The 23,540-nt window shown below is 41.1% G+C and overlaps 1 protein-coding gene across 2 annotated transcripts in view; it reads right to left on the bottom strand.

The window, feature by feature from the left end:
• The window catches only part of fgf13a (fibroblast growth factor 13a), a 31,323-nt gene extending 25,040 nt beyond the window's left edge, over positions 1–6,283 (bottom strand). Inside the window, exon 1 of one of the 2 annotated variants that reach the window (XM_040119852.1) lies at positions 6,197–6,283. In XM_040119852.1, the coding sequence (XP_039975786.1) occupies positions 6,197–6,227 (31 nt within the window). In that variant the 5' untranslated portion in view covers positions 6,228–6,283. Of the gene's footprint in view, positions 1–3,763; positions 4,610–6,196 lie in introns of those variants that run through there. The other variant, XM_040119851.1, reaches the window with a different exon arrangement.
• Between the last annotated feature and the right edge of the window lie 17,257 nt (positions 6,284–23,540).

Below are 23,540 nucleotides of genomic sequence, written 5' to 3' on the forward strand. Positions count from 1 at the left end.
AACAACAGTACTGGACAAGAGGACAAGAGGGCTCTGGGCCTGCTGATACCCCATATGCAGACTCCTGCTGATCCTGTAGCCACCTCACAAGGGCCATTTCATTTTCATTGTCCAGGGGATTATAAACAAATAAAACAAGACATCTGATGAATTGAAAAAATTTAAATAACATTTTGTGTTTTTTGGAACTGTAAGACCATACACAGAAGTTAATGTTAATAGTATTTAAATGGCAAGAACAACAGTTTGATCAATGTTGCTGAGACCATAATCCATGAAAACTGGCAAACTGTTTCTGTCTTTTGTGTACAGTGAAAGAGGGCTGAGTAAAATGTATCCTCTTTGTCTGGAAACAGTGAAATAAGATCACAGATTGACAAGAGCAAATAGTATCGAATTTTTTTTTTTAAAAATGGCTTTGGGGCATGTGGTGGCTCAGTTGTCTAAGATGGCTGAGGATATTTCTCGCATGTCACTCCTCTTTCTCTCTCCATGCCTCCCATCACTCTCTACTGCATCGGAAACTGTCCGGTAAAGGTAGAATTACAGAAAAATTAACTTTCATAAAAACTGCCTTGGTTCCCAGAAAATCATAACTTAACTAACTTCAATAAATACAAGAATATCAGTAATTTATTCAAAAAATAAAGTACATTTAAATTAAAGTGCAAAACAAGGAGCTGCATTTTTCTAATATCTATTTGAAGAGTTAAAACAAAGACAAGAATATGGAGTAATGAAAAGAGTAATAGTTTTACCAATAAAATGGGCAAAGCTACACTATTAAGTGTAGCAGCATGAAATCAAGCATCAGTAAGTCTAAAAGACAATAGTTGTAAGTGGGAGATCATTTAATTTTGAAGTGGCTCGGATGCCTGTCTGTGTTACATTAGTGTAATGTCTGATAAGAGCTAAGTGCTCTCCGTTCCCTGGGAACTTTCCCTAGTGGAGTGTCCTTTACTGTGGTTAACCACACCTTTCATCTATCCTTTCATGTATATTACCTTTCAGTGCTGCCATTTCTAGACTTACTAAGGTTACTTTTGCTATAAAGAAGGTTTATTTTGTCAATACATTGAGGATATTGGACTATTCTGTAGTAAAACTCTGTTCATTCACTATCAAGTTTATCACACCTAGACAAAAGAAGAACTGTGGTCTGAAGATATGCATCAGATCTTTAGCTGGATTATTTTCACACACAGACATACATTAAGAAATGTAGACGTCAACATGTACTGTAAACACAGACGAACATGACTTGCTAAACTGGCAGGCAACTAAACCAAAGAACATATACTGACAGTCCGCACTGTATTTCTGAGAGATGCCAGTTCTTTTTATTGGGTGAGGCACCTTCTGTAAGCGACAGAAGAAACCATGCCTTCTACTTGGCATGTATTGTTTCCTCCACAGGATAGAAATGGAAATTGGAAGTGAAAGGGGTTCAAAGACTGTAGGATAGTTATGCTATTGCATAAACAGGCACCCTAACCTTCAGGTACAGATGGGTAACAAATTAAAGGAAAATACAACATAAAGTGTCTTAGTAAGGTGTTTGGCCACCACATGCCGTCAGAACAGCCTCAATGCACCGAGGCATTGATTCTACAAGTCTCCGGACTTTACTGGAGGGATGAAAAAACCATTCTTACAAAACGTATTCCTTCATTTGGTGTTTTGATGATGGTAGTGGAGAGCGCTGTCTAACACATCGGTCCAAAATATCACATATATGTCAATTGGGTTTAGATCTGGTGACAGTGAAGGCATTAGCATATGATTCACATCATTTTCATACTCATCCAACCATTCGGTGACCCCTCATGCCCCATTGATGGGGGGGCATGGTCACCCTGGAAGAGAGCACCCCCATCAGGATAGAAATGTTTCATCACAGGATAAAAGTGATCACTCAGAATAGCTTTGTATTGATTTGCAGTGACCCTTCCCTCTAAGAGGGACAAGTGGACCCAAACCATGGCAGCAAAATGCCCCAACATCATAACAGAACCATCGGATCCCCTCACTGTAGGGGTAAAAAGCAATCAGGTCTGTACCGTTTTCTTGGTGTCCGCCACACATGCAGTCGCCCACTTGTCAAGAATATGGTGAAGGATAACTCATCTGACCATATCACTTTTTTTTTCCACATCTCTGTAGACCAGTGCCTATGGTTTTGAACTCTCAACTCTCATCTCCGTAATGAGGGGTTTACGCACTGCAACCCTACTATAAAATCCCTCTGTAATTGTCAATGGACTGTTCTTGTGGACACATTGATGTTCTCAGCCACCTGAAGAAGAGTTTCTCTTCTGTTTTTCCTTACGTATCAAGCTAATGCTCAAGCATCACGGTCAACAAAAGTGCACTGTCATCCACAATTTCCGCCCCTATTTACTAATGTTTTTCCCATAGATCTAAATGCAGATGTCACTTTAGTCACTGTTCCCATTGAAACACCAGTCGGTTGAGCAATCTTTGTGACTGAAGCTCCTGCCATCCTTGTCACAACAATGAACCTTCATTCAAAGTCACTTAGATCTTTTCCTCTTGACATCTTGATACAAAATCAGAAACAACTGGGCCTGCTCAGTATCTTTATACAGGACACACAGCATGATTGGATGTTAACTGCTTAATTGTACCGTGCAGTGAACCTGTGTGGAAGCATATGCATTCATTATGTTTCTCCACTGATTTATTCCGGTTTTTCCTTTCATTTGTCACCTGTCTGCACGAATTAATGAATGAAGAGGATGGGACGGAATAAAGCTTGGGAGAAAACACAAAGATGAATTTTGCGCAGTTAAGATGAGAGTAAGATGTGATCAAATCAGATACGCAGTCTTGGTCACTTCTGCACTGGACTTGTAAGGGACAGGGTGCTTTAGGCTACAGACACACACTTCTGTCACTGCAATAAGAAGAGTGCTTCAATAAGAGCCACCATGGACCTGGGCTCACATGTCTGGGGATAAACTCTTTCACTTATAATAATTTGAGTTATCATTTTATGTGTAGTTCTGAAATCAGGTACCACTTATCTGCCAAGTAATTTTTGTTTTGTTTTTTTTGTTTTGCAGTTGGATAAATTACAATAATTTAATCAAACAAAGAACTTGGCAAAATATACAGGGTAATATGATGTTTGAGCTAAAAATGCAGTCTGCGCGAAAATAAAAGTTACGACCCACTTATTTAAATCAATGTGTCAACTTGTCTTCCTCTTTCTCTCTCCCATTTAAGATTAAGAAACTATATTTAAAGTATAATCTACTCAAGGATACCGTACATAAATCTTAGGTACTAGTTCATTTTGGAGACTGGTGATACAGAAATTTGAAATGACCAATGATGAACTGATGATCCAATTTAATCTGACAAGTGAGAAATGACTCGGGAGTGACAGTGAAGTCTTGAGTGATTTCCAAAATCTACTTAATAAGCCTTTTTTTTTTTGGTATCTAGTCCAGTGTGGACTAAATAAGCAGAAGGTGAAGGATGAAGCCTGGGTTTATCATTTGCCTCGGCACAGTCAAAGATGCCAAAGGTGACTTCTCTGCGGACACACCTCTCATTCAACTCATTCTCCCAGCACCTCTGGCAGGGTCATTAAAATTTTGAATCTTCAGTCGAAATGGAGCAGTACTTCCTATATTGTATCTTGTTTAGATGATTTTTTGGAATATCATGGCACCCTACTATAGATGAAGGGTTAGTGATCGTGAGGATAATAGCCTAATGAAATTGCACAACAGACCTGGTCGTCTCCTTCGCCTCTTCTTGGAACCAAAGAGTTTGACCCGGGAGAAAACGTTCAGTCGACTGGGTTTTTCGCAGCTTCCTTTGGCTTTACTGGGGCTGCTAACGCAGCGGCAGGCATTAGACTTCTCCCGCTCCCTCGCCTGCCTTTTCTGCCTTATGAGGGAGCTGGCGATCGCTGCAGCCATGGCCAGTTTGGCAGCGTTATGGAAAAAAAAACTTCCGGAGAAGCGTGAAAATAATCAGCCCCCTTTGAATCCAGAAAGCTGGATTCTGAAGGGAAACGTCCGGGCGCAGCGGCAACAATCTGAGGCAACTATAAAGACTCGTTAAATAGCAAAGAATTTACAAAGTCGACTGTGAAGAATAGATATTAAAAAAAAACAATGGTCCCAGTAGTGCGGTGAGGCCGGTTAGATAATGTCCAAATGGATCATTTTTCTTGAATTTGGGCGTTGTTCAGGGACTGTCCGTTGTATCTCCGAGAAAAAAAGTGATCCTTAAAAGAAAAAAAACCCCTCACGTTCCACCGTGAGGCTGTACAGAGACTTTCGCCACAGCACGTCGCATGTTCCTCCAACTGAATCATTTTCTCAACATCACAACAAATGTGCACAAACCCAGTCTCTGTCAGCGCTTTTGCGTCGTCTCAGTGAACTATACATAGCCGCGCACATGGTATTCGAGTAGGCAGATAATCGCGAATGAAGCTCAATGCGCAGCCATAGGATGGAAACACCTGTTTGCAGACGCCGGGACGGGGTTTGCAATGCTCTTTACCTGGTTTCCCTAATCCCCTTACTGAGGCTGCTGCTGTCGGAAAGAGACCACCGCCGCGTTTCGGAGAGGCAGCGCGGAGGATGCGAACCAACCACTAAGGAGATTCCACTTGTTTTTCTGTCTTTTCTTGAAGAGAGGCGAGGCAAGGTGGCAGCAGGAGGCGCCTCATTCTGGATGCAGTCTCCGAGCCCAGCGCAAAGCACAGACTCAGATGTGCTGCTGAGAGAGCATCCCACCTACAACCTGGAGAATGAGCTGTGCGGGGGGGGGGGTTCTTACGAATGACACACAAACCCAGTCATTGTGCACAGTTAAAAAACGAACATCTCCACAAAAGCCGCCATATGGGATCATTCGTATGACATATCAAGAAAAAAAGGGGGGCGTACGTGGCGTGGGGGGCGCAGAGGTTGCAAAGAGGAGAGAGGGAGAGAACACCACAGATCTTCGATATTTTATCAGACGAGACCGGACGGAAATTCACGAAAAAGAAAGTTAGGAACTGCTGATGCAGCCAGACTCGCCTATAGGACGATTTTCGAAGAACAAAATTCCCGGGTTCAAACTCGAGTGAGCAAAAACTAGGACAATGTCGTGCCTTAAAAAGATCGTTGACTAAATATCAACTATGATAATTAAAACACTATTCATTGAGTAGCTCCCTTGCTCGCTTTGGCGTGCAGATGATTCGTCGTCAGACGTCAGCAGTCATGCTGGTACAAAAGTAATATGGTGGAATAAGCGGTGATGTTGTGAGAGCCTCAAGCCGGTGGGTTATCATTACCATTAACTTGTATTTCAAGTAAGAAAGAAAAAAGAAGAATGCCTATGCCTTTCCGCGTTTAAGATGCATATACTCATATAGCTTTTAAAACAGGCTACCACTGATAAATCCTGAATTGACATCATGATAATGTCAGCTGAAGAGAGTGTGGTCAGCGCTATTTTCGTATCTGCGAGTCGCAGACCAAAGTTTAGGTTCTGACATTTCTAGCCCTGACTGCCGGCCTTATCACTCCTTTGCCCCCCCCCCCCCCCCCCCCCCCCACCCACCCCACCCCAGGTCCTGAATTGACCACGGTTAACAGCCTAACCAATGGTGCCACCTACAGTCCCCGACCAAAAGTGTCTTAGACGCTGCATTTATTACCTCTGGTAAATACCAGACCCCGGTAACACACCTCGAGATTTACGGAGTCGAGGCTGAAACCTCGCGGAGTTAAAAGAACAGCAAAAATACATGACACGACCCATTACAACGAAACCTTGCAACTACAATATAAATCCCCCACACGTGTTCTGAATGAACACACGGGGGAAGCTCCAACCGGACAGCCTCAGAAACTCCAGGGCCAAACAGTGAAGTTTGCGAGGGGGCTAAAACTGTGCATCGCTGAAGGCGCCGCCGCTTCAGCACCACGGACAGCTCCAAGGCGGTTAACTGCTGTGGGACCCGCAAAGTCAACAGCTATCGGTAAAATAAAACACTGCAAAAAAAAAAAAATAAACCCACTGACATTACTAAAAGCCAAGCACCTGCTCCCCTAAGCAGATAATTTGGGAAGCCTTGTCTCAGTAAGACCTTAGACCCAATTTGGAGTAAAACCGCTAAACAAGTGCAGCGTAAATTGAAAGAGAACAGCAGCCCTACCAGAAGCAGATTTCCTCAAGGGAAAAGTCATGACTCCCCGCGAGCGAAGCCAAGAGCGGCGGCTTGAGCAGTTGCAGTCCCCGGGTGGCGAAGTGACGGCGAGTAGTCTACATTCGGCAAAAGTTCAAACCATTGTCAGGCGACTGTCAGAGGCGTCGTGGAAGGGAAAGCGCCGAGGCGTGGCCATCAACAGGAAGATCATTATAGGACATTAGCGACATGCCATTATGACTTCTAAAATGCTCATTAAACATTCATTTAGAGGTTTTGTTGATCCGGCAAACGCGGGCGGGCGTGTTCACTGTTATTGCTGCGCTCGACGGGGCCAGATTGGAGAAAAGGGATCGAAAATGCGGGCTGAGATTGGATTTCCTTCTTGGGGCAGAGAAGACTTTGCTCTCATATTACAAAAAAAAAAAAAAACATGTAAAATGATCCGATAATGCGTTGACTAAACCGGTTATACAGGCCTGGTCACTTTGGACTGAAAAATATCGATGTACAGTCAACTGAACAACAGTATGCATTAGGCAAAGTGTTTTTACAAAGATAGTTCTCTGTTCTGTGAAACTGTAGAAGCAGGGTTTTTTATGTTTTTGTTTTTTTTGTTTTTATTTTTAACAAATCGCTCAGCTCATTCTGAGATTGACCAAATATGTCATATCATTATTTATCAGCATTACCTCCTACATTACTGCCAATGCAACGCTGGGTTTGCTCGTACGGCTCTATTTCATATTAGTCCAATTATGTCCAATAAGTAAAAATAGAGTATGGTGTATGGCTCTTTAGAGATGCAATGAGTTCTGGGATATGGTGAGCCTTGCAGCAGGGTACTTCTGAGGGCCAGTGCACTCTGGTCCGCGCTGACTATGCGCGGCTGTGAACACTAGATGGAGCACGTGGACCGGCTATCAGGAGCGGCGTAAAAACTAGACTCAACTAGACTTTTACAGTCAGCATAAGACAAGCAGGCCGTTCACATGGAATGAGCTCTATGAGTTTTACGAACGTCACTTTAACGTGCAAACCAGCTTAATTTGATGTAGAGCTCATAGTTGTGAACCAGAAAATGTCCTCATAGTCCAGTAAAAAAAAAAAAAAAAAAAAATCACCATTATTCGCTATCTATAGAGTTTTTCCAGGATTTGTATCTAAATGACACAGCCTCTTCTCTGACCACATCCAAAATCACAAACTAAAACTGAGCTGTACACTTTTGTGCAAAGAGCACACGCGTATGATCTTCCATTGTGGTTCATTCAGAGACTCAGTGATAATGCAAGATGCTGACCAGTCAGACATGCACAAGAAATAACTTCCCTGCCCTTATGAAAGGTTAATTTACGTTTGTGGAGACATGTTGTATGTCTAAATCACATACATAGGAATATAAATTGTACATGGGTGAGTGTCAGTATTTTCATTTACAAGGGATTTGGCATACATGGCATGAGGTTTACTATAGACATAGACAAAGCATCTGTTTTCCTTTTCACTGTCATTGATGTTCTCCATAGATGGAGTCTAGCCTTTAACCCCACACAGTCTAGCAAAAAATTCTGGCCAAAGGTTGTTTCAAGGTGGAATTAGGCCGTATAGTCATCATTATCTTGGGAACAGCTGGCACAATAGGGGCAATCTTAACTGAGATGAGGAGTAGAATGCTTATAAAGTCGCAAAGGTTTTCTTATGACCAAGGGCAAAACAAAAATCTTAGCCCTAGCAACACACAGTAAGGCTGTATTTGTAATACAGTATGTCATCAGGTTGTAATGTTGAAAATGAGAGGTTTCACTTGTGAGAATTTTGAAAAATACATCGGTCGAGTAAAATTAAAGATAAAAAACAATCAATAATTTATCATTTATTATCTTACAACTCACTTTAATAACAGGGTAAATTGACTTTGCCTCACATAATCTGCGACTTAATCTCACATATAGTATACCATACCTTTTAGCAAAGGTGCCCAGTATCACTATATATCATGTGTGCCATATACCGTAAGAACGCAGTTACAGTCCTTTCTTATTGCAGCCCCTTGTAAAATGTGACCTTTCCTACAGCAGTACAGAAATAGTTGAGGATGTCACTATACAGCAGCAATCCTGTGTTCCTACCCTCTGATGTATTTTACCACTGCTCCCTGGAAAAGGTGCATAATGAACCTCTGAACAATCTGATTTACACGGCAGCATACAGTATCCATACCTGGTACTACCCAGTACCTCTCATTCTGCCATGAGCAAACACAGACAGACGGATCTCCGCCCGAAAAGAAGGCGATACCAGCTTTTACTTCGGTCGTCCCACTACTGCGAAACTGGGGCCATCACGTAAGTCAACAGTGTGGCCCTTCAGGAGGATGACTGGGTTTATTACTGAAAGTTATGAGGACAGAGGGAGGTGATGAGAGTCGTGATGCAAGAAAGTGCAAATGTGTATAGGCCTGATATAAGAGCCAAGCTATGATGGAGAAGTAAAAATACAAAATAACATACAATGGCAGAACTGGAACTGCTGTGATAAGTAAAGGAGAGAGCCATATTAAGTATAGACAAGGTGTTAAACAAAAAAAAACTGTATAAATCATACACATTTGTTTTTTTCTTATTTTCTTCGGTATCATTTTTAGTCACAAGTCTCTGAAGAAAATATAGCTCTAGTCCTCTTTTGTCTTCTTTGTCTTTTTGCAAAACAAAAGTAGACTACGGCTATATTTGACTCCTTTAGCTCAGTTGTGCTCATGTGCAAGTGAAACTTGCCTGTTGGAGATCCCTGCATTCATGAACTGTGACCTAGTAGATACAAGATGCATAACAATCTCTGCTTTAATCCAAAAGCAAAAAAAAAGTGTCTATCTCAACAAACACAGATACAAGTGACCGCTGTAACCAACACCTGTATTAGGCAATGTGCATGAGACAACTGCTTGTCTGTGTGTGTGTGCTTTGGTTGCCTGTGTGGCAATGTGCCAGGGGTACATTAATTACTATAGAGCCCCAGAATGCCAGTCTACTGTGGCCTCCTGGGGGCACTTTCACTGTAATGTAGTCACACACATACACACGCACATACACACACACACACACACACACACACACACACACATACACATACGTACACACACAGTGGGAGAGTGAAAGAATAATTGAGAAAAGCTAAAAGCATAGCAGTTCTGTCAGCATCCATCATAATGCAATCAAAGTATGCATAATGTGTACAAGTAACTATTTGTATCAAAAGAGTAATGCACGAAACTAAACCTACAATAATTTGGTTTTGCAATATACTAAAATGTTTGCATTAACAGTCGAACTTATCAGTCGAAGGTAGATATACGTTTGAAGCACTACAGACCTTACTGCTAAAACAAGCGTTTAAGAGCCAGGACTGTGAAAAAGTCTACTGGAGAAACAACTGTCATAGAAAAAGCTCAGAGGTAGCACTTAGACTTCCTTACACAGTTGTTCATTCAAACATAGCTCTATGAAAAGTACAAGTCAGCCTGCATATACGCAACTAACTGGACATGGACGACAAGACTTCAAACAGACCCAAAGGATTCCAGCAGCCTGCTGCTCTTTCTAACTCTGCCCAATAGAGAGCAGGACTTCAGATAGAGAGAGATAGGCCTGTGACTGCCAAGGTTGAGCACTGTGTCGACCTTTGCATTATTAAATATAACTAAACAATTAAAGCTTTCTCCTCTTATCAACAACCCAAGGCTGTCATGATAACACCCAGTGTTTAATGATTTTTTTTAAATTCAGAAAGAAAAGTGGTGTCCAAGGGCAAACACTGAATAAATGGGGAGGTTAACCTTGCTCATGGGGTTTAATTTAATAAAGGGCAAAGTTGGGTACAAGGATTGTGCCACTGATTATATCGAGATATTTAATGTCCAACTAAATTAATATCCTAATATACCTTTGGAAACTGCAATAGCGGGATTTTTATTTTAACCTCTTGGTGCAGAGTGCTGGGATAAAGTGAATTATTATGAGAGGAAAAAGGAATGATCTCTGATAAGCTCAAAGGGTTGCTGCTCAAACCATTCAGCCTTTTGGCAGCATTCTGCTGGCTGTCTGCTCTTTGTGTGTGTGTGTGCTGGTACAGTAAATCCACTACAGCAGCCAGCTTGCAGCATGCTAGGCCACCAGTGCCATAGTGATACCATGCGTTACCATGGAGACTGCACATACGTAAGAGAGGGTGTGTGTGAAAGATAGAGACAGGGAGAGAGAGAGAGAATGCATACTGAGAATGGGGGTTGGGTATTACAGAACAAGAAACCATCAGTCCCTCCAGGTTCCAGTAGAGGCGGGGGCTACAATACAGTCATGCCTGACTGGCAGACCCGTGGCAATGACTGTGTGATCTATTCCACCGCTTTGGAACCAGAGGTCTGTGCTTGGTGCATGAAAGCAAGAGTCAATAGACTGAAACTGGAGGACACGAGTCCCATTATTTCTCCCAGCAGGTAACCCAGGATTATCTCCACCTTGGGGACAAACAAGCTTGCAGGCTGAGTGTAGACAAAGTGGCCACAACTCCACCATGGGAGCTAACAATCACTGAGGAACAGTTATATGTCACAACTGTTGTGACGTATGTCACAATTGTTGTGATAAATGCTAGATATATTAAATTTAAATTTTAAGTACTTGTCATTTGACAGAGCATTTTTTTTTTGCCTGCTGTTAGTTCCAGGGAAAATAACATTAAACACATTTTTTTTAAAACATCAATTCAGAGTCGATACGATGATAGCTGAGCTTTATGCCAAATTGGTCCTCATTAAAACACCACCACTCCACCTCACTTTAAAATGCTAAAACTAATTAGGAGCAGACAGAATGCTTGGCATTTGTCATCTAACCTCTCATCTTTTGTATAACAACTGGCTTCAAAGTCTTTGTCTGCTGCTCAGCGCTGCCATATTTAGTCTCACACAGAGAGAGTAACTGCAGAGCTTTTTGTTACCCAAGCCAAAGGTACACAAATCTATCTTATACGTCAATAAAAGTTAAATATGGCACTGAAACATAGAGCTTAAGCATTTTCAGGAGTTGAGAATCTGCCAGACACTTTGTAACTGTTTCTTTGATAATGATACAAATTGTTGAGGAGGTGCAATGCTGAATAATTTTTATCCATTAGATCTTTATTTGCAATCTGTATCTTCAGAACTAAATGCAAGAGTCATAAAGTGGCATTTCAGTTGATCGTCATTCATGTGTTCCTCAGACTGTTGCACAGTATACTATGTGACGAAAATATCTACGAAGTTATTTAATTTTTAAAATTATATAACCACAAGCATTGTGGTTATTAGTTATTAAGTTACTAGTTGAAACTCCAACAAAACCTCCTCCGCCACGAGGTTATGTTTTCACCCGTGTCTATTTGTCGGTTTGTTTGTTGATTTATTTGTCAGCAGGATTACACAAAAAGTACTCAACCGATATGCATCGAACTTGGTGGAAGGGGGCATGGGCCAGGGAAGAACCTGTTCATTTTGGGGGCAGATCCAGATCCTTTACTTTGAATCTGAATTTTTTTCTCTGAAGCCTGGTTGTATGTTGTTTAACATTGGCCATGGCGGAGATATGCGCTCTACGGAGTTCCATTCTAGTTTGCTTTTGTGATTGTAAAAAGTCACTGAAATTGAGGACATCATAAGCACATGGATGTAATGAGAGTAAAGTGGTGCAACTTTCTGCTTTTCATTGAGTGTGAAACTCAGTTGTTTGCTTTGTTTGTGGGCAAGAAATTTGGTCTTCTCTTCAAACATTCCAATGAGGGGCTTTAGGTTCAACTATCTGCAATTTACAAGTCATGAAAATGATATTATACAGTTTAAGCTGGACAATACATCCTGTTTAGAAAAACAAAACACCAAAGAATATCATTCAAAATAATTTTACAGAGCTTTGATATGTTTTTCTTTAACTTCTACTGTCAATTAGGAAATAATAATTCACTCATTGGGTTTTGGTGTAAACAAAATTAGCTGTCTCTTGTAGGTTCTTGATATACCTTTGACAGAAATTACTGAATGGAACACATAAAATACACTGGTGAATATATTTACACAAGCTACAAGCTGTCACTTCTTAATTTAACTGCACGTGAGGGACATAATTTAGCTTAGGAGCATACTGTGGGCTTTCACACGGTATGGCCCCTGCGTTCTTTGTGTCTGTACTGGATATGTGTCTTTGTGACGGTGTGTGTATTTATGTGTGTAAGTGACTAGGCTATGATGACGGGGAGAAATCTCAATCAGAAGCATCAAACGGTGTGTGAAATGGCCAGTGCTCAGACAGCAGCCTGCTCGGAATGAATGCACCAGCCATGTGCTCTCATTTCCCAGACACATATAAGAGCGTAAAAACTATGGGCCACAGAGGCTCTCTGCTTCTCTTGCTCTCTAACAACCCGACCCTTACTTCTCCTCAAACTTCAAACAAAGATGGGGATGATTGGCGATACTTTACTAAAAAGCCACCGGCGACAGACCTTGAAGACTCTGTAGCTGAATCTCTCTGATATCAAGACTAGGTCAACCTAGTAGATGGCTGAACTGAGTACGGTCAAATGTGTGAAATTGAGGACGTAGTTGAAAACTGTTGTGGAACCACTGTAAACAACTACTTTCAACGGAAAGTATCTGAAGCCTGCCCAAAAGTCGCTAAATGTTGCTAGATGATGTAATACGCCAATTAGCATATTCATGACATCATTGTGTCATATTTGCATGTTTCAGGCGGTTTCAGTCCTTGATCTGTTTGCTTCTCTCCTATTCTCTGTGCTCACATATACAGTAATTTGCTTTATTTGAATTCCCAATAAAACTGTTTTCATTTACATGTTTTTCTGTTTCTGTTGTCAGACAACAGAACAAGTGCGAAATAGTGACTGAAACGTGGCTCGTTAACACTGCAAGTTAGCAAGCAGTCACTTTCAAGCAATTTCCAAGCTGCTGCTCTGCACTGCTAAAATCCTGATTTTATAAACGCAACGTCATATGACTAAATCACAATACACATAAGTTAAAGCTATATTTGCTTGTAAAATGATAACTCAGAGAGAAAGTTAGAAGCTCATTCCCTTCTATGTTACTATGAAAGCCGACCTCGCACTCACCAGGCAATACTGACGACTATCTTCTACAGAAAATAGCTAAGGTTTGTCCAAAAAATTTGCTAGATTTATCGCTAGCTGCTTTTTTGAAAACAAAAGGCTGTACAGGGGTCTGAAAAGTCATTAAATCTAGTGACCGCCTGTAAATGCCCCCTGTCGTCCTAATAGAAACTTTTTGCGCCAATTCATTTTGAAAGAGCGACAGCCAACGGGAAAACTCCACTACTCAGCCAAACCAATAGTTAAACTTCGTCACACAGTCAGTCAGTCAGCGACAGACATTCACGTTTATAGGTCTGGCCCTGCTGTTACGGTCCAGCCAAAAAACCTGACAAAGTTTGGCATGTCCAATTTTCCCCCTCAGGTGCCCCAAACAAGAATTTGAAGAAGAACAAGGTTTATTCAACACTGTGTGTGTGTGTGTGTGTGTGTGTGTGTGTGTGTGTGTGTGTGAGATGTGGATGCATAAGCCTCTGTGACTTGTTGTTGTGAAGGGAGTCCTAGATAGTGTAAATACTAAACCAGAACCACAGTATAATGCTGATTCAAGAAAAAGGAATCAGTTAAGATTATATGAAAAAGCGGCTTAGTTGTACAGAAGGCTGAAGTTCAAACTAACTTCCAGGCTTAATGCAATTTTGTACATAATATACTTTTGACAATCAGCTTGGTGCACATGATGCCTGTTTCTAGGTTAGCTACAGCACATAGTCTCTAATGCCACATTACTGTTCCATCAGCCAGCTGAGGCAGAGCGAGTGGAAGATTAGATCACACAGCATGATGAATGCACACATCCAATTGTGTATAGACAATTCGGCAAGCAGACATACATGCATACATAAGAGATACACATATGTACACACAGGCAGCCAGCCCGCTAAATCTAATATGAGTCACTAAAGGCCTGTTATCAGAAGTACATCCAGTATCAATCACTGCCAGCGTCACAACAGGAGGTAGCTGGAGGAGGAAATCAAGTGCGGAAGATGCTCCCTTGCCAAAATTGATGACTGTGCAGTCACATGTGTGAATCAAAGATGGCGAGTCAATGGAAGTCCTTTGGCAATATCTATCATGGTGAGAAGGCTACAGAGAAACAGCATTTAGGAGCTGAAAAACCATAAATAACATAATCACTTTTATTGTCTTTCAAGTTATCCCTCTTCCATTAACCGGAACACACCCAGGAAATGGGCTCTTGTCACAGTGAAGAGGGACATCTGGTATCAAAGAGAAATCAAGGAAGTGATGCAGCCAAAGTATGGAAGCCCAGATTTTGTGAAAGTTTGGATTAAAAACTTAATGCTAATTATACCCCATCTAGCGAGAGCAGTCTTAGTGATGTTGTCCTACGTATCCCTTCCAGTATGACACATCAAGGAAAGGAATGGAGTGAGATTAAAGGCATCATCTCAGACACCAGCTGTCTTAAACTGCCTGCTTACTGATGGAGACACAAAGGAAGCTTTGAGGCTGGCACAAGAACACAAGGTCATGCTTGCTTCTTTTTTAAGAGTTGCTAACTTAAGACATTGCCATCTTAGGTGATAGACACAAACGTAATAATAAGGATGAAAGAAAAAACTGTGTAATTCTTGAAAATAGAGCTATACCCAATATGATGTCTCGATTTAGAAATGGCAAGAAAACAAGGACCTAACAGAGGTGAACACATTTTGCTTCTCTTATGCTCACTTGGTGAGAAGAAACACTGACACCTGTTTAAGTGTTTGTCATCTCCTTCATGCAGGTCTTTGTAATAAGAACTGTTCTTGGCCATTAACCAGGTCTCTGTCCTCAGAATAACCCCACCACATCCCTTGTCCGGCCTCAGGAATAACTTTGAATATTATACAATGAGGTCAAGTGTGTAATGCAGTGAACTGGATGTGAACGTTAATGAAGCTCATTTTAGTCCGGCCACACACTCTGGATTTCCCCTGCCACTGATGCACATCCTCAAGGAAGGTGTTGTGGGTTTCATTCCCCCGGCAGCGAAGTATGACACAATGATGTCTCATGATGCCCGACTGCAGATCAGAGAGACAGGGAAGATGCATAGCCTAGAATGCTTCTTCAGCTGTTGTAGATACAGTAAGTGATGAATGGATTTTTATACCTATGGTGTGACACTTGAGGTTAAATGATTATGTTTTTTAACAAAACGATCAGAATGTGTGCACACATGCCAGCGTGATTGCATGGTTCAGACTGGCATGGATTATTTCACTACACTTAAAAGGCCAACGTGTTAGGTGGAACAGATCGGCTAAGCTGGAAGTGACATGACAGGAGACATGACTCAACTGATGGGAGTGGGTGGGTAAATAGGTCATGTTCCCTACCCAACACAGAGTATCCCATTTTCACTTCCATTCCCTGTGCTTGTTGGTGAAGTCAGCACACAGTGAAATCAATGGAAACATAATGACAATAGATGGTAGTGGACCAGTTTTTGGAACAGAACAGGTGGGTTTGTAGCAGGCTTATAATATTAAATGCAACAGTGTTAGGCAGCGGCATTGGACTAAAATAATAATGAAGCCATCAGTCATGACACAATGTTATCCAATCCCTCTGCCTGCATTACATCATCCTAAGAAATTAACACCAGCCACCAGCCAAAAGATTGGTAACTAGCAACTAGCACCGCAGTACTGTTTCAGCTAGGAGTGATTTAACTTAAAAAATAAATAAAATAAAAAAAAACTACTCCATTAAAAACTAAACCAAACTCTTTGTTTCCCTGTCCTGGGCCTTGTAGTGAAATTGCAGCCCAGACCTCTTATTTTGAAAGGCTTCCCAGATATTAACATATGTTCAAAGATAGTAGAGCAAAATTTCTGATTTGTTGGTGCTAATGTCAAGCTAAGACTACTACTATTATTGTCATACCATCCTTTTGAGTGTGAACTGTACCCTGGAATTCATACACTGCCATGAACCAAGAAAAATGCTGATAAAGTTTGAGTAGGCAAACAACAAGATTTCATGTGCACTCATTTATGCCTTTTAGGGACTGCAGCATCACTCATTCTCTGCACTGGAGCCGGTTAAGTGAACATAATGCCTTTTTGTTTATAAGGTTATCATTGTATGGTAATGCAATCGAAAAGACACATTATTTTGAAAAGTTTGCTTATGTGGTGCATTTAAGTGCAGGAGACATTCAGACATTTGATAGCCAGGACTGAGCAACATTGCATTCACGAGCTACAGTATGTACCCAGGTGTGTAAACATGGCAAAAGTAGATCAAAAGAAATAACTTAGAGCTACAAATGTTGTCCACAGTAACATAGAGGATATGTTAAGAAATGTTTGTAGATGTTTTGTAAATACAAACATATTCTATTTAAATTCAGCTTTATTTATTTCACAAAATGGGCTGATTTACTGTTACTGTATTTTTAAGGTATCTGCCTCCCGCTGTAGACGGCTGATTCCTCAATTTAGAAATGAGAATATTCTCAGCAGTGCAGCATCTTATTTTTATTCTTCTCTCTGATTTGGGTTGCGGACAGTTAAATAGGAATGAACTGTGTGCAATTTTTATGCATTCTTCAATCCTGCTGTCTTTATTAACCCATCAAAAAGGATGAAGAGGGATCCAAAAGATCCAAAGGCAACACAGCAGACTCCCTTCTGCAGTGCATGCTGTGTGTGTTTCGTGTTGTGTTGTATTGTGCAGTCCTGCTGAGACAAGTGGTCTGGACGATTTTGAGGTAGCTTCTACCTTTAACTCTGTAACATTTTATCGTCTGAGTCACCAGTCCCACCTGTCCACGGGCTGAACAGAATATTGGTTGTATGGCATGGTATATATGTAGCTGTGTGAGTGCATGTGTGTGGCTGTACCTGTGGATATGTGTGGAGATGCAATTTCAGGCATCTTGTCTATAGAGGAGAAAAAGTAGACCCCCTCCTCTACATTTTTTTTTTCTTTTATCCCTGCTGCTGGTCTAGCTTTTGATAAGACCATAGACACTTTTCAAACCATTCCTGCAGCATCCACCTCTCCCCTGTCAGTCTTTATGCTCAATACCTTTCAAGCAGTCATTATTTCTCTGGGCTTACCATTTTTGTTCACAGGATCTGCATCCCAGGTCCTGCTCATCTACATTAGTAGTAGTAGTAGTTCATACCGAATGGATTCTATTATTCACTAATTTATATGATTGTTAGTTTATGCATTCTAAGTGGGTAGACGTTGTATGTTAAGTAGTAGTTTTCAACGATTATTATGGATTGAATCTTTTGGGGCTTCTTCACTTTATTTTGCCTTCCATTGTTTTATTAACCAGGATCTTATGGGCAATCTGCTGGACTTTATATGGGACTTATTATGCTTTTCCTTCTTTTCTGTTATATATATAATGTTACAATGTTGGATGTTCATATTATACGTTGCCAAAGCCTCAAATAATGAGGTAAGCATATGTAGAAATAATTCCTGTGAAATAAAAGCTCATGCCTCAGACTGCTCTGAACACTAGGTTTCCAACTGTTCTTTCTACTCTCGCGACAAGCTGAGGTTAGTTCATCATGGATTTATTTATATGGTCAGTTACGGTAAATTGTATAATGATTTCAGAGATGATAGTAAAAAAGTTTAGATGAATTTAACACTGGGGAAAACTGAGGTGAATGAGAGTGGCTCAGGCATAGCTATCTGACTGAGGTTTGGTGTATTTTTTGCTGACCAAGACGGGAATAATAGCACAATGTCCTTTGTTCTCTTCGGGCTCCCCCTCCAATCAGGCCCTATAGCCAGATTGACCCCTGTGGCGTGCAGTAAGTCGGCGGTTATCGTTTAACATGATTGAATTATTGCACTGAGGCCTCTGCTACCGATTTAAGGATCAGTGCAAATGAATGGAGCCCATATTACATTAGTAAGGCTAAGTTCCCCCTGTAGCACAGCTGGTGCGGTATTTTGTGTCTTAAACTCAGTCAGTTTACTGAATCATCTGCCACAAACATGCATTCATGTTCCACACTTCAGAGCAAGTCTTTCTTAGTACTGCTGCATCAGATTTGCACCACAGAGTGTAGGAAAAATACCATTCCTGAATCTCTAGGCGTGACCTGTGATATGCACCATCATCCAGGGTCAGTGTGTATGTCTGCAATTGAGGAGATAACATGAGGAGATTAGGACATATTAACCAATGCTTTGGCAGTGAGGAGTACAGATTAGAGCTGGGAGGCTGCGTGACACTGGCCTGTTGTGATGATGGTTTACGTGTGATCATCAGTGCTGCTGAAGGACTGCCTCTCTGTCTCCCTGATTGCTACCCATTACATCATACCCAACATGCATCTGAGACCTGTGACACCCTACTCTCACACACCACCAGAGCTGAGCCAAGAGCGTATTCCTATTATTCATCATTACACTGAAGGGGCACGCATTTTACTACAACACGCAAGTCACATAAAGTTGCCTTTTTTGGTTCAAATTTTAGCAATCTGACCGATCATAACCTTTTGAACTCGTGATTTTTTTTATCCTTTGGTCTTTCATTTTTGTCCTTCTCTCATTCTGAGACTGTGTGTGAAAGAGAGAGGGAGGGAACGGGGGGTGGAGAGAGAGCGCACTTTCAATGTACGGTGGCAGGGGCCTGATGAGATGTGCGATGTCTAATGAACTCTCCAGCCAGTGGATTAGTGAGCTAACACTAATGGTTGCCATAAGGCCGTAGGTTCCAAAGAACACACACACGCACAAAACTCAAAAATTCAGATCGGACACACACGGGCAACCTGATAATTCTCCTAATACAAAGAGGATAGATGTGCTGTGTTTTTTAGTACTTAAAATTGGAGCTTGTTGCTATAAATTGTGGTTTTGAGGAAAAAAGGACTGTGACAGATCACTAAAGCAACAGCAGTAGGCATCGAGGTCAGGACGAAGCTTTTGGGAGGAAATTTGGCAGAAAATGTGAAAATGTGGGCTTGGCTAGACTGGACAATGCACGGTTGACTGAGCACTGAAGAATATGTGGTAAATACGTAAGTAAATGTCTTCATTGCTGCACTTGTGCGCATGTGTATGCATGTGCATTTGCATGTGAGCAAGCATCCTGCCATGTCTCACCAGTACCTGACGGCTGAGGTTCAGCACAGCCAAGAAGATACAACGCCTCTATGTTGTTTATTCAGTTCAATGCACCAGCCTGCCCCGCTTGGTCGCTCATATGCACGCTGTGAAATTAGATTTGATTCTATGATAATGACTCACGGGCCTCCTGTTCAGGGCATACTGATGCGGGTCATCCAACTGAGGGTGTGTGTTTGATGGTCCAGTGAGAAAGATGAGGAGGAGCAAGGCTGTACGAGTCAGGAGCGCTACACGCTGCTGGGGCTTGTTGGAGGTAAAGGGCACGTCATATAGGCCAACTGAGTTACTTACATCAGGGCTCATTTGAGAAACACCTAAACACGGTAATGTTCACCTTAGTGAACAGAAATGCATGCTGGAGGGAGCCGATGAAGGGGAAAGAGCTGCCAACTGGGAAAACAAGAGGGAGCACTGTTTGACAGTTGAAGAATTACCATTTCATTAACAGTATGCATTATTTATGTCTAACCCATCTATTGTCCTGGAACATGAATGTACAAGGTCCTTGAGAGATCACACTGGGCTACTAATGATGGAGTGAATATGATATAATGTTTGAGAAGATTGCTCTACATTTAAGTATTATCATGCTCAATTTTTCAATAAATATTAGCTTTTCTATTTGATATATCTTTTCTGACACAGATTTTATTTGATTGAAAAAGACCTTTGGGATGGGTCCATGTCATATTACTTATGCAAATCCTAAATTTGAGTAACATTAAGAGGTATGAGTATTCAAACTATGACACATACATGCACACACCTGCTCATATGAAAAAATAATATACTTACACCTGTATTGTCATTGATGTAAAAATCTTTTGAGGGTTAAGGCTAAGCAAACAGATAAGATTTAAACACAAGACTTTTTAAGCATTATACCAACCATCATAATACGTAATCATAGTAATTAAAGTAAGTATGTATACAGTATAACATGGATAATTCAGCTGTTTTCTTTTACAGTAGCTAATGTTGCAAAATTGGGGAGGAGGTTGCACAGCACCCAGATCACTGAATCGCCATTAAATTAGCTAAGGCAACTGTGGAATACCCTGGACACTTTCCAGACATTTAACCACCACTGAGAAGAAGTTAATAAACAATCTGCCTCTCATGCAGCACACAAAGATACAACCAAGAATGTTTCTTGCGGAGGTGGAGGACAGCCCGACTTTTGTGGGTTTCGTTAGGCTCCCTGGAAGAGCCAAGCTGTCTTGGGGGCTGGCAGGCGACATGATGGGAGAAAATGGGTGTCTGTATGAATCCTGGCCAGCATTAGCCCTGGCCAGCAGGCTGCCACATTACTTGGTGACCCCCTGAAATGAAGCATGCAAGGACTTTACATAATGCTGCCAGCACCCAAGATTACCCTCCAACTGTCTATATGTGTCAGAGCCAAACTAGCCTGTTGTACCATTTCGCTGCTACTGTGATACTAAAGCAGTTCTGGTGTCCCCCTGCAGACTTGGTTTTTAAAGAATTGTGACTATGATATGCACTGAGCAGGACATTTCATGATTTAAAAAAATAAACCACATAGTGTTCTCTGTTGGACAAACTATGTAATGGTGACACTAAATCTAAATTACCTCAATCAAATCTTTGGCATTTCTTTTTCTTTGGCAATTACTATTGCTGTTACTTAACAGCTGACATATAAGACAATACCTAAAGTAGGTCAGTTGTCATGGTTCTAATAAACATTAACAGGATATAGAGAACTTGCTGACAAAAACAAGTCAATGAATGCTTAAGAAATCAGGATGCAAATGAGTTACAGACTCAAATTGCTGAATTGGGCCAGTCAATATGGTGTCAAACAACCGTACTACCCTGGATATGAAAGGCTGTCAGATAAACGCATCAAATACAGCTTTAAAAAATAACTCAAATGACAACTCCAGCACAAGGGAGAGGATTTAAGCATTGAGTTGCTGCTTTTTGTCTCACAATTAAGTACATACAGTACACATAACTTTTGCATAAGTCTCACGAGTAAACACCAAGGGAAACAGGAGCACAGAAAGGAAGAGTGGGAACACTTGCTACCAGTGAATGTATGTGTTGTGACTCGGGGAAAGGAACAGGCTGATGAATAACTAGCAGAGGCATGCTGCAGTGTTGGCAGAGGACCAAATACTGTAGATAGTGTGCAGCCCATTGACTGTGACTGGGATCATACAAAGCATTGGACAGTATAGGTTAATTCTTCTATCATGGTATAAGGCCTAATGCAACCATGGATGCTGAAGGGATATTTTCCTCTGCAGAAACTGCACATCAAAACCTGTACCGGAAAAAAACTCATCAAAATAATTTTAAAGATGCCTTAATAATGTAAAAATTCCATGCATATGAGCTTTCAGGGATGGTCCACACTTAGACTTACTCCACACCCATTCTGGGTGGAAACGCTGAACAATAACTACACAAAATAAAAGCCAACCATACAAACATCTGGATCGTGACCCACCACTGAGATAGAGTATTTCAAGCAAGGAATATACTGTTATGTTATATTTAAAAACAGGACTCAGAATTTATTGACTTGTTTATATATTACATCTCTGACTAAACATCTCCCCAATAAGGGACATTGGGGAGACATGTGTGAAGTCTCTATCCTGGCAGCTGTCAGGAGCCACTTTGCTAGCCTCCTATTAATGTGGTGCTGACTCAGCAGTTTGCCTCATTGCCCCAATTAAATAGCTTAATGCTTGTTTACTCTGGGGAAAACTTACACACTGCTTGTGTCACAGTTACTATAACCTGACTACTCTACTGATTTTTCCCATTTAGCTCAGATTTAGAGTCGGCCTGTGGTTAAAAACTGTATCATACAGTCTAAATCAAGAGATGTGGACTACTGAGATAAAGCCTCACCCTGGTCGACTACTGTATTCTGCTTCTTTCCACTCTTGCTTCCAGTCTCTGTTGCCATTTTTGACAATGAACAACAAGCAGTCTGCTTAGCTGACAAGCTACATGCTAAGGATGGAAGATTTAGAAAAAAGTTGTGATTACAGAGATAATTTTCTGCATGTACTATATCTATATATATCAGAAGCACAGTGAAGTTTAGGGCCAGCCTTTAATGATTCTGATTTGTTTAAGGGAGAATTTTTTTGGATTTTTAAGAAGGACAATGTAGGTTCAGGTCAACATTTCTCCTACAGCACAGAGTAAATTTAGAGCTTGAGTAGTTTAACATGCTCCATATACATGGAAGGTACTATACATCAAAGCAGATGTTTAGAATCACTCATAATGGTCATTCATAACAAACCAATTTACTGTATTTGTGAACAGAGCGGTTCCGGTCGTTTGCTCCTTTATTTCATTCTGTGTGGCTGTTGCTGAGTCTGCCACGAGGAGAGGACCTGGGACGTGGAGGCGAATAAAAGAGAAGTGCTAATTAAATAGACAATGATGAAATGTATGAGGCCTGGCAACTTTAGGGTTGATGATTATATGACGCCAATGGAACATGCACACTACCCTTTTCTCTTTCACATTCTGAAACAGTCTCATTCTGCTCTAGAAGGGCTGATATTGAATTTGAAATTTACTCCTTCAAACATGTGGAATTGTTTGATATAGATATTGTCTTACTTGCTCTTCTTATTATCAGTTGTTGAAAGGACTTAACACTTCTTTTTCAGGTGCTCTCACTGTCCGACCGGATATGAGTAAAGGTACATGTTAAACTATTATATGACACAAACTGCACTTTTAAATTCTTACAGATGACCAGAGAGGTCAGGTAAGCACGGCAGAACTTACAGTACTGATGTGACATTGACACTCTCCTGCCAGCCTGCTCTCTCCAGGCACCAAAATCACATCATCACAAATTATTTATTCATGCATAGTCTATTTATGTATCGACTTAGACAAACACAGGTGTTGCTTTTATGCAGAAAGCCAGACTGCAAAAGAATAAAGAAAATGAAACAAGCTGCTTAATTGCATGAGTGCGTCCTGAGGCTGCATGTTTGCATCTTGTCAATATCATAGTAGTGTGCAGGACTCTATGAGACACTGAAAAGGCATACTCTGT

This window comes from Xiphias gladius, chromosome 23 (assembly GCF_016859285.1).
Source record: "Xiphias gladius isolate SHS-SW01 ecotype Sanya breed wild chromosome 23, ASM1685928v1, whole genome shotgun sequence".
Classification (NCBI taxonomy): domain Eukaryota; kingdom Metazoa; phylum Chordata; class Actinopteri; order Istiophoriformes; family Xiphiidae; genus Xiphias; species Xiphias gladius.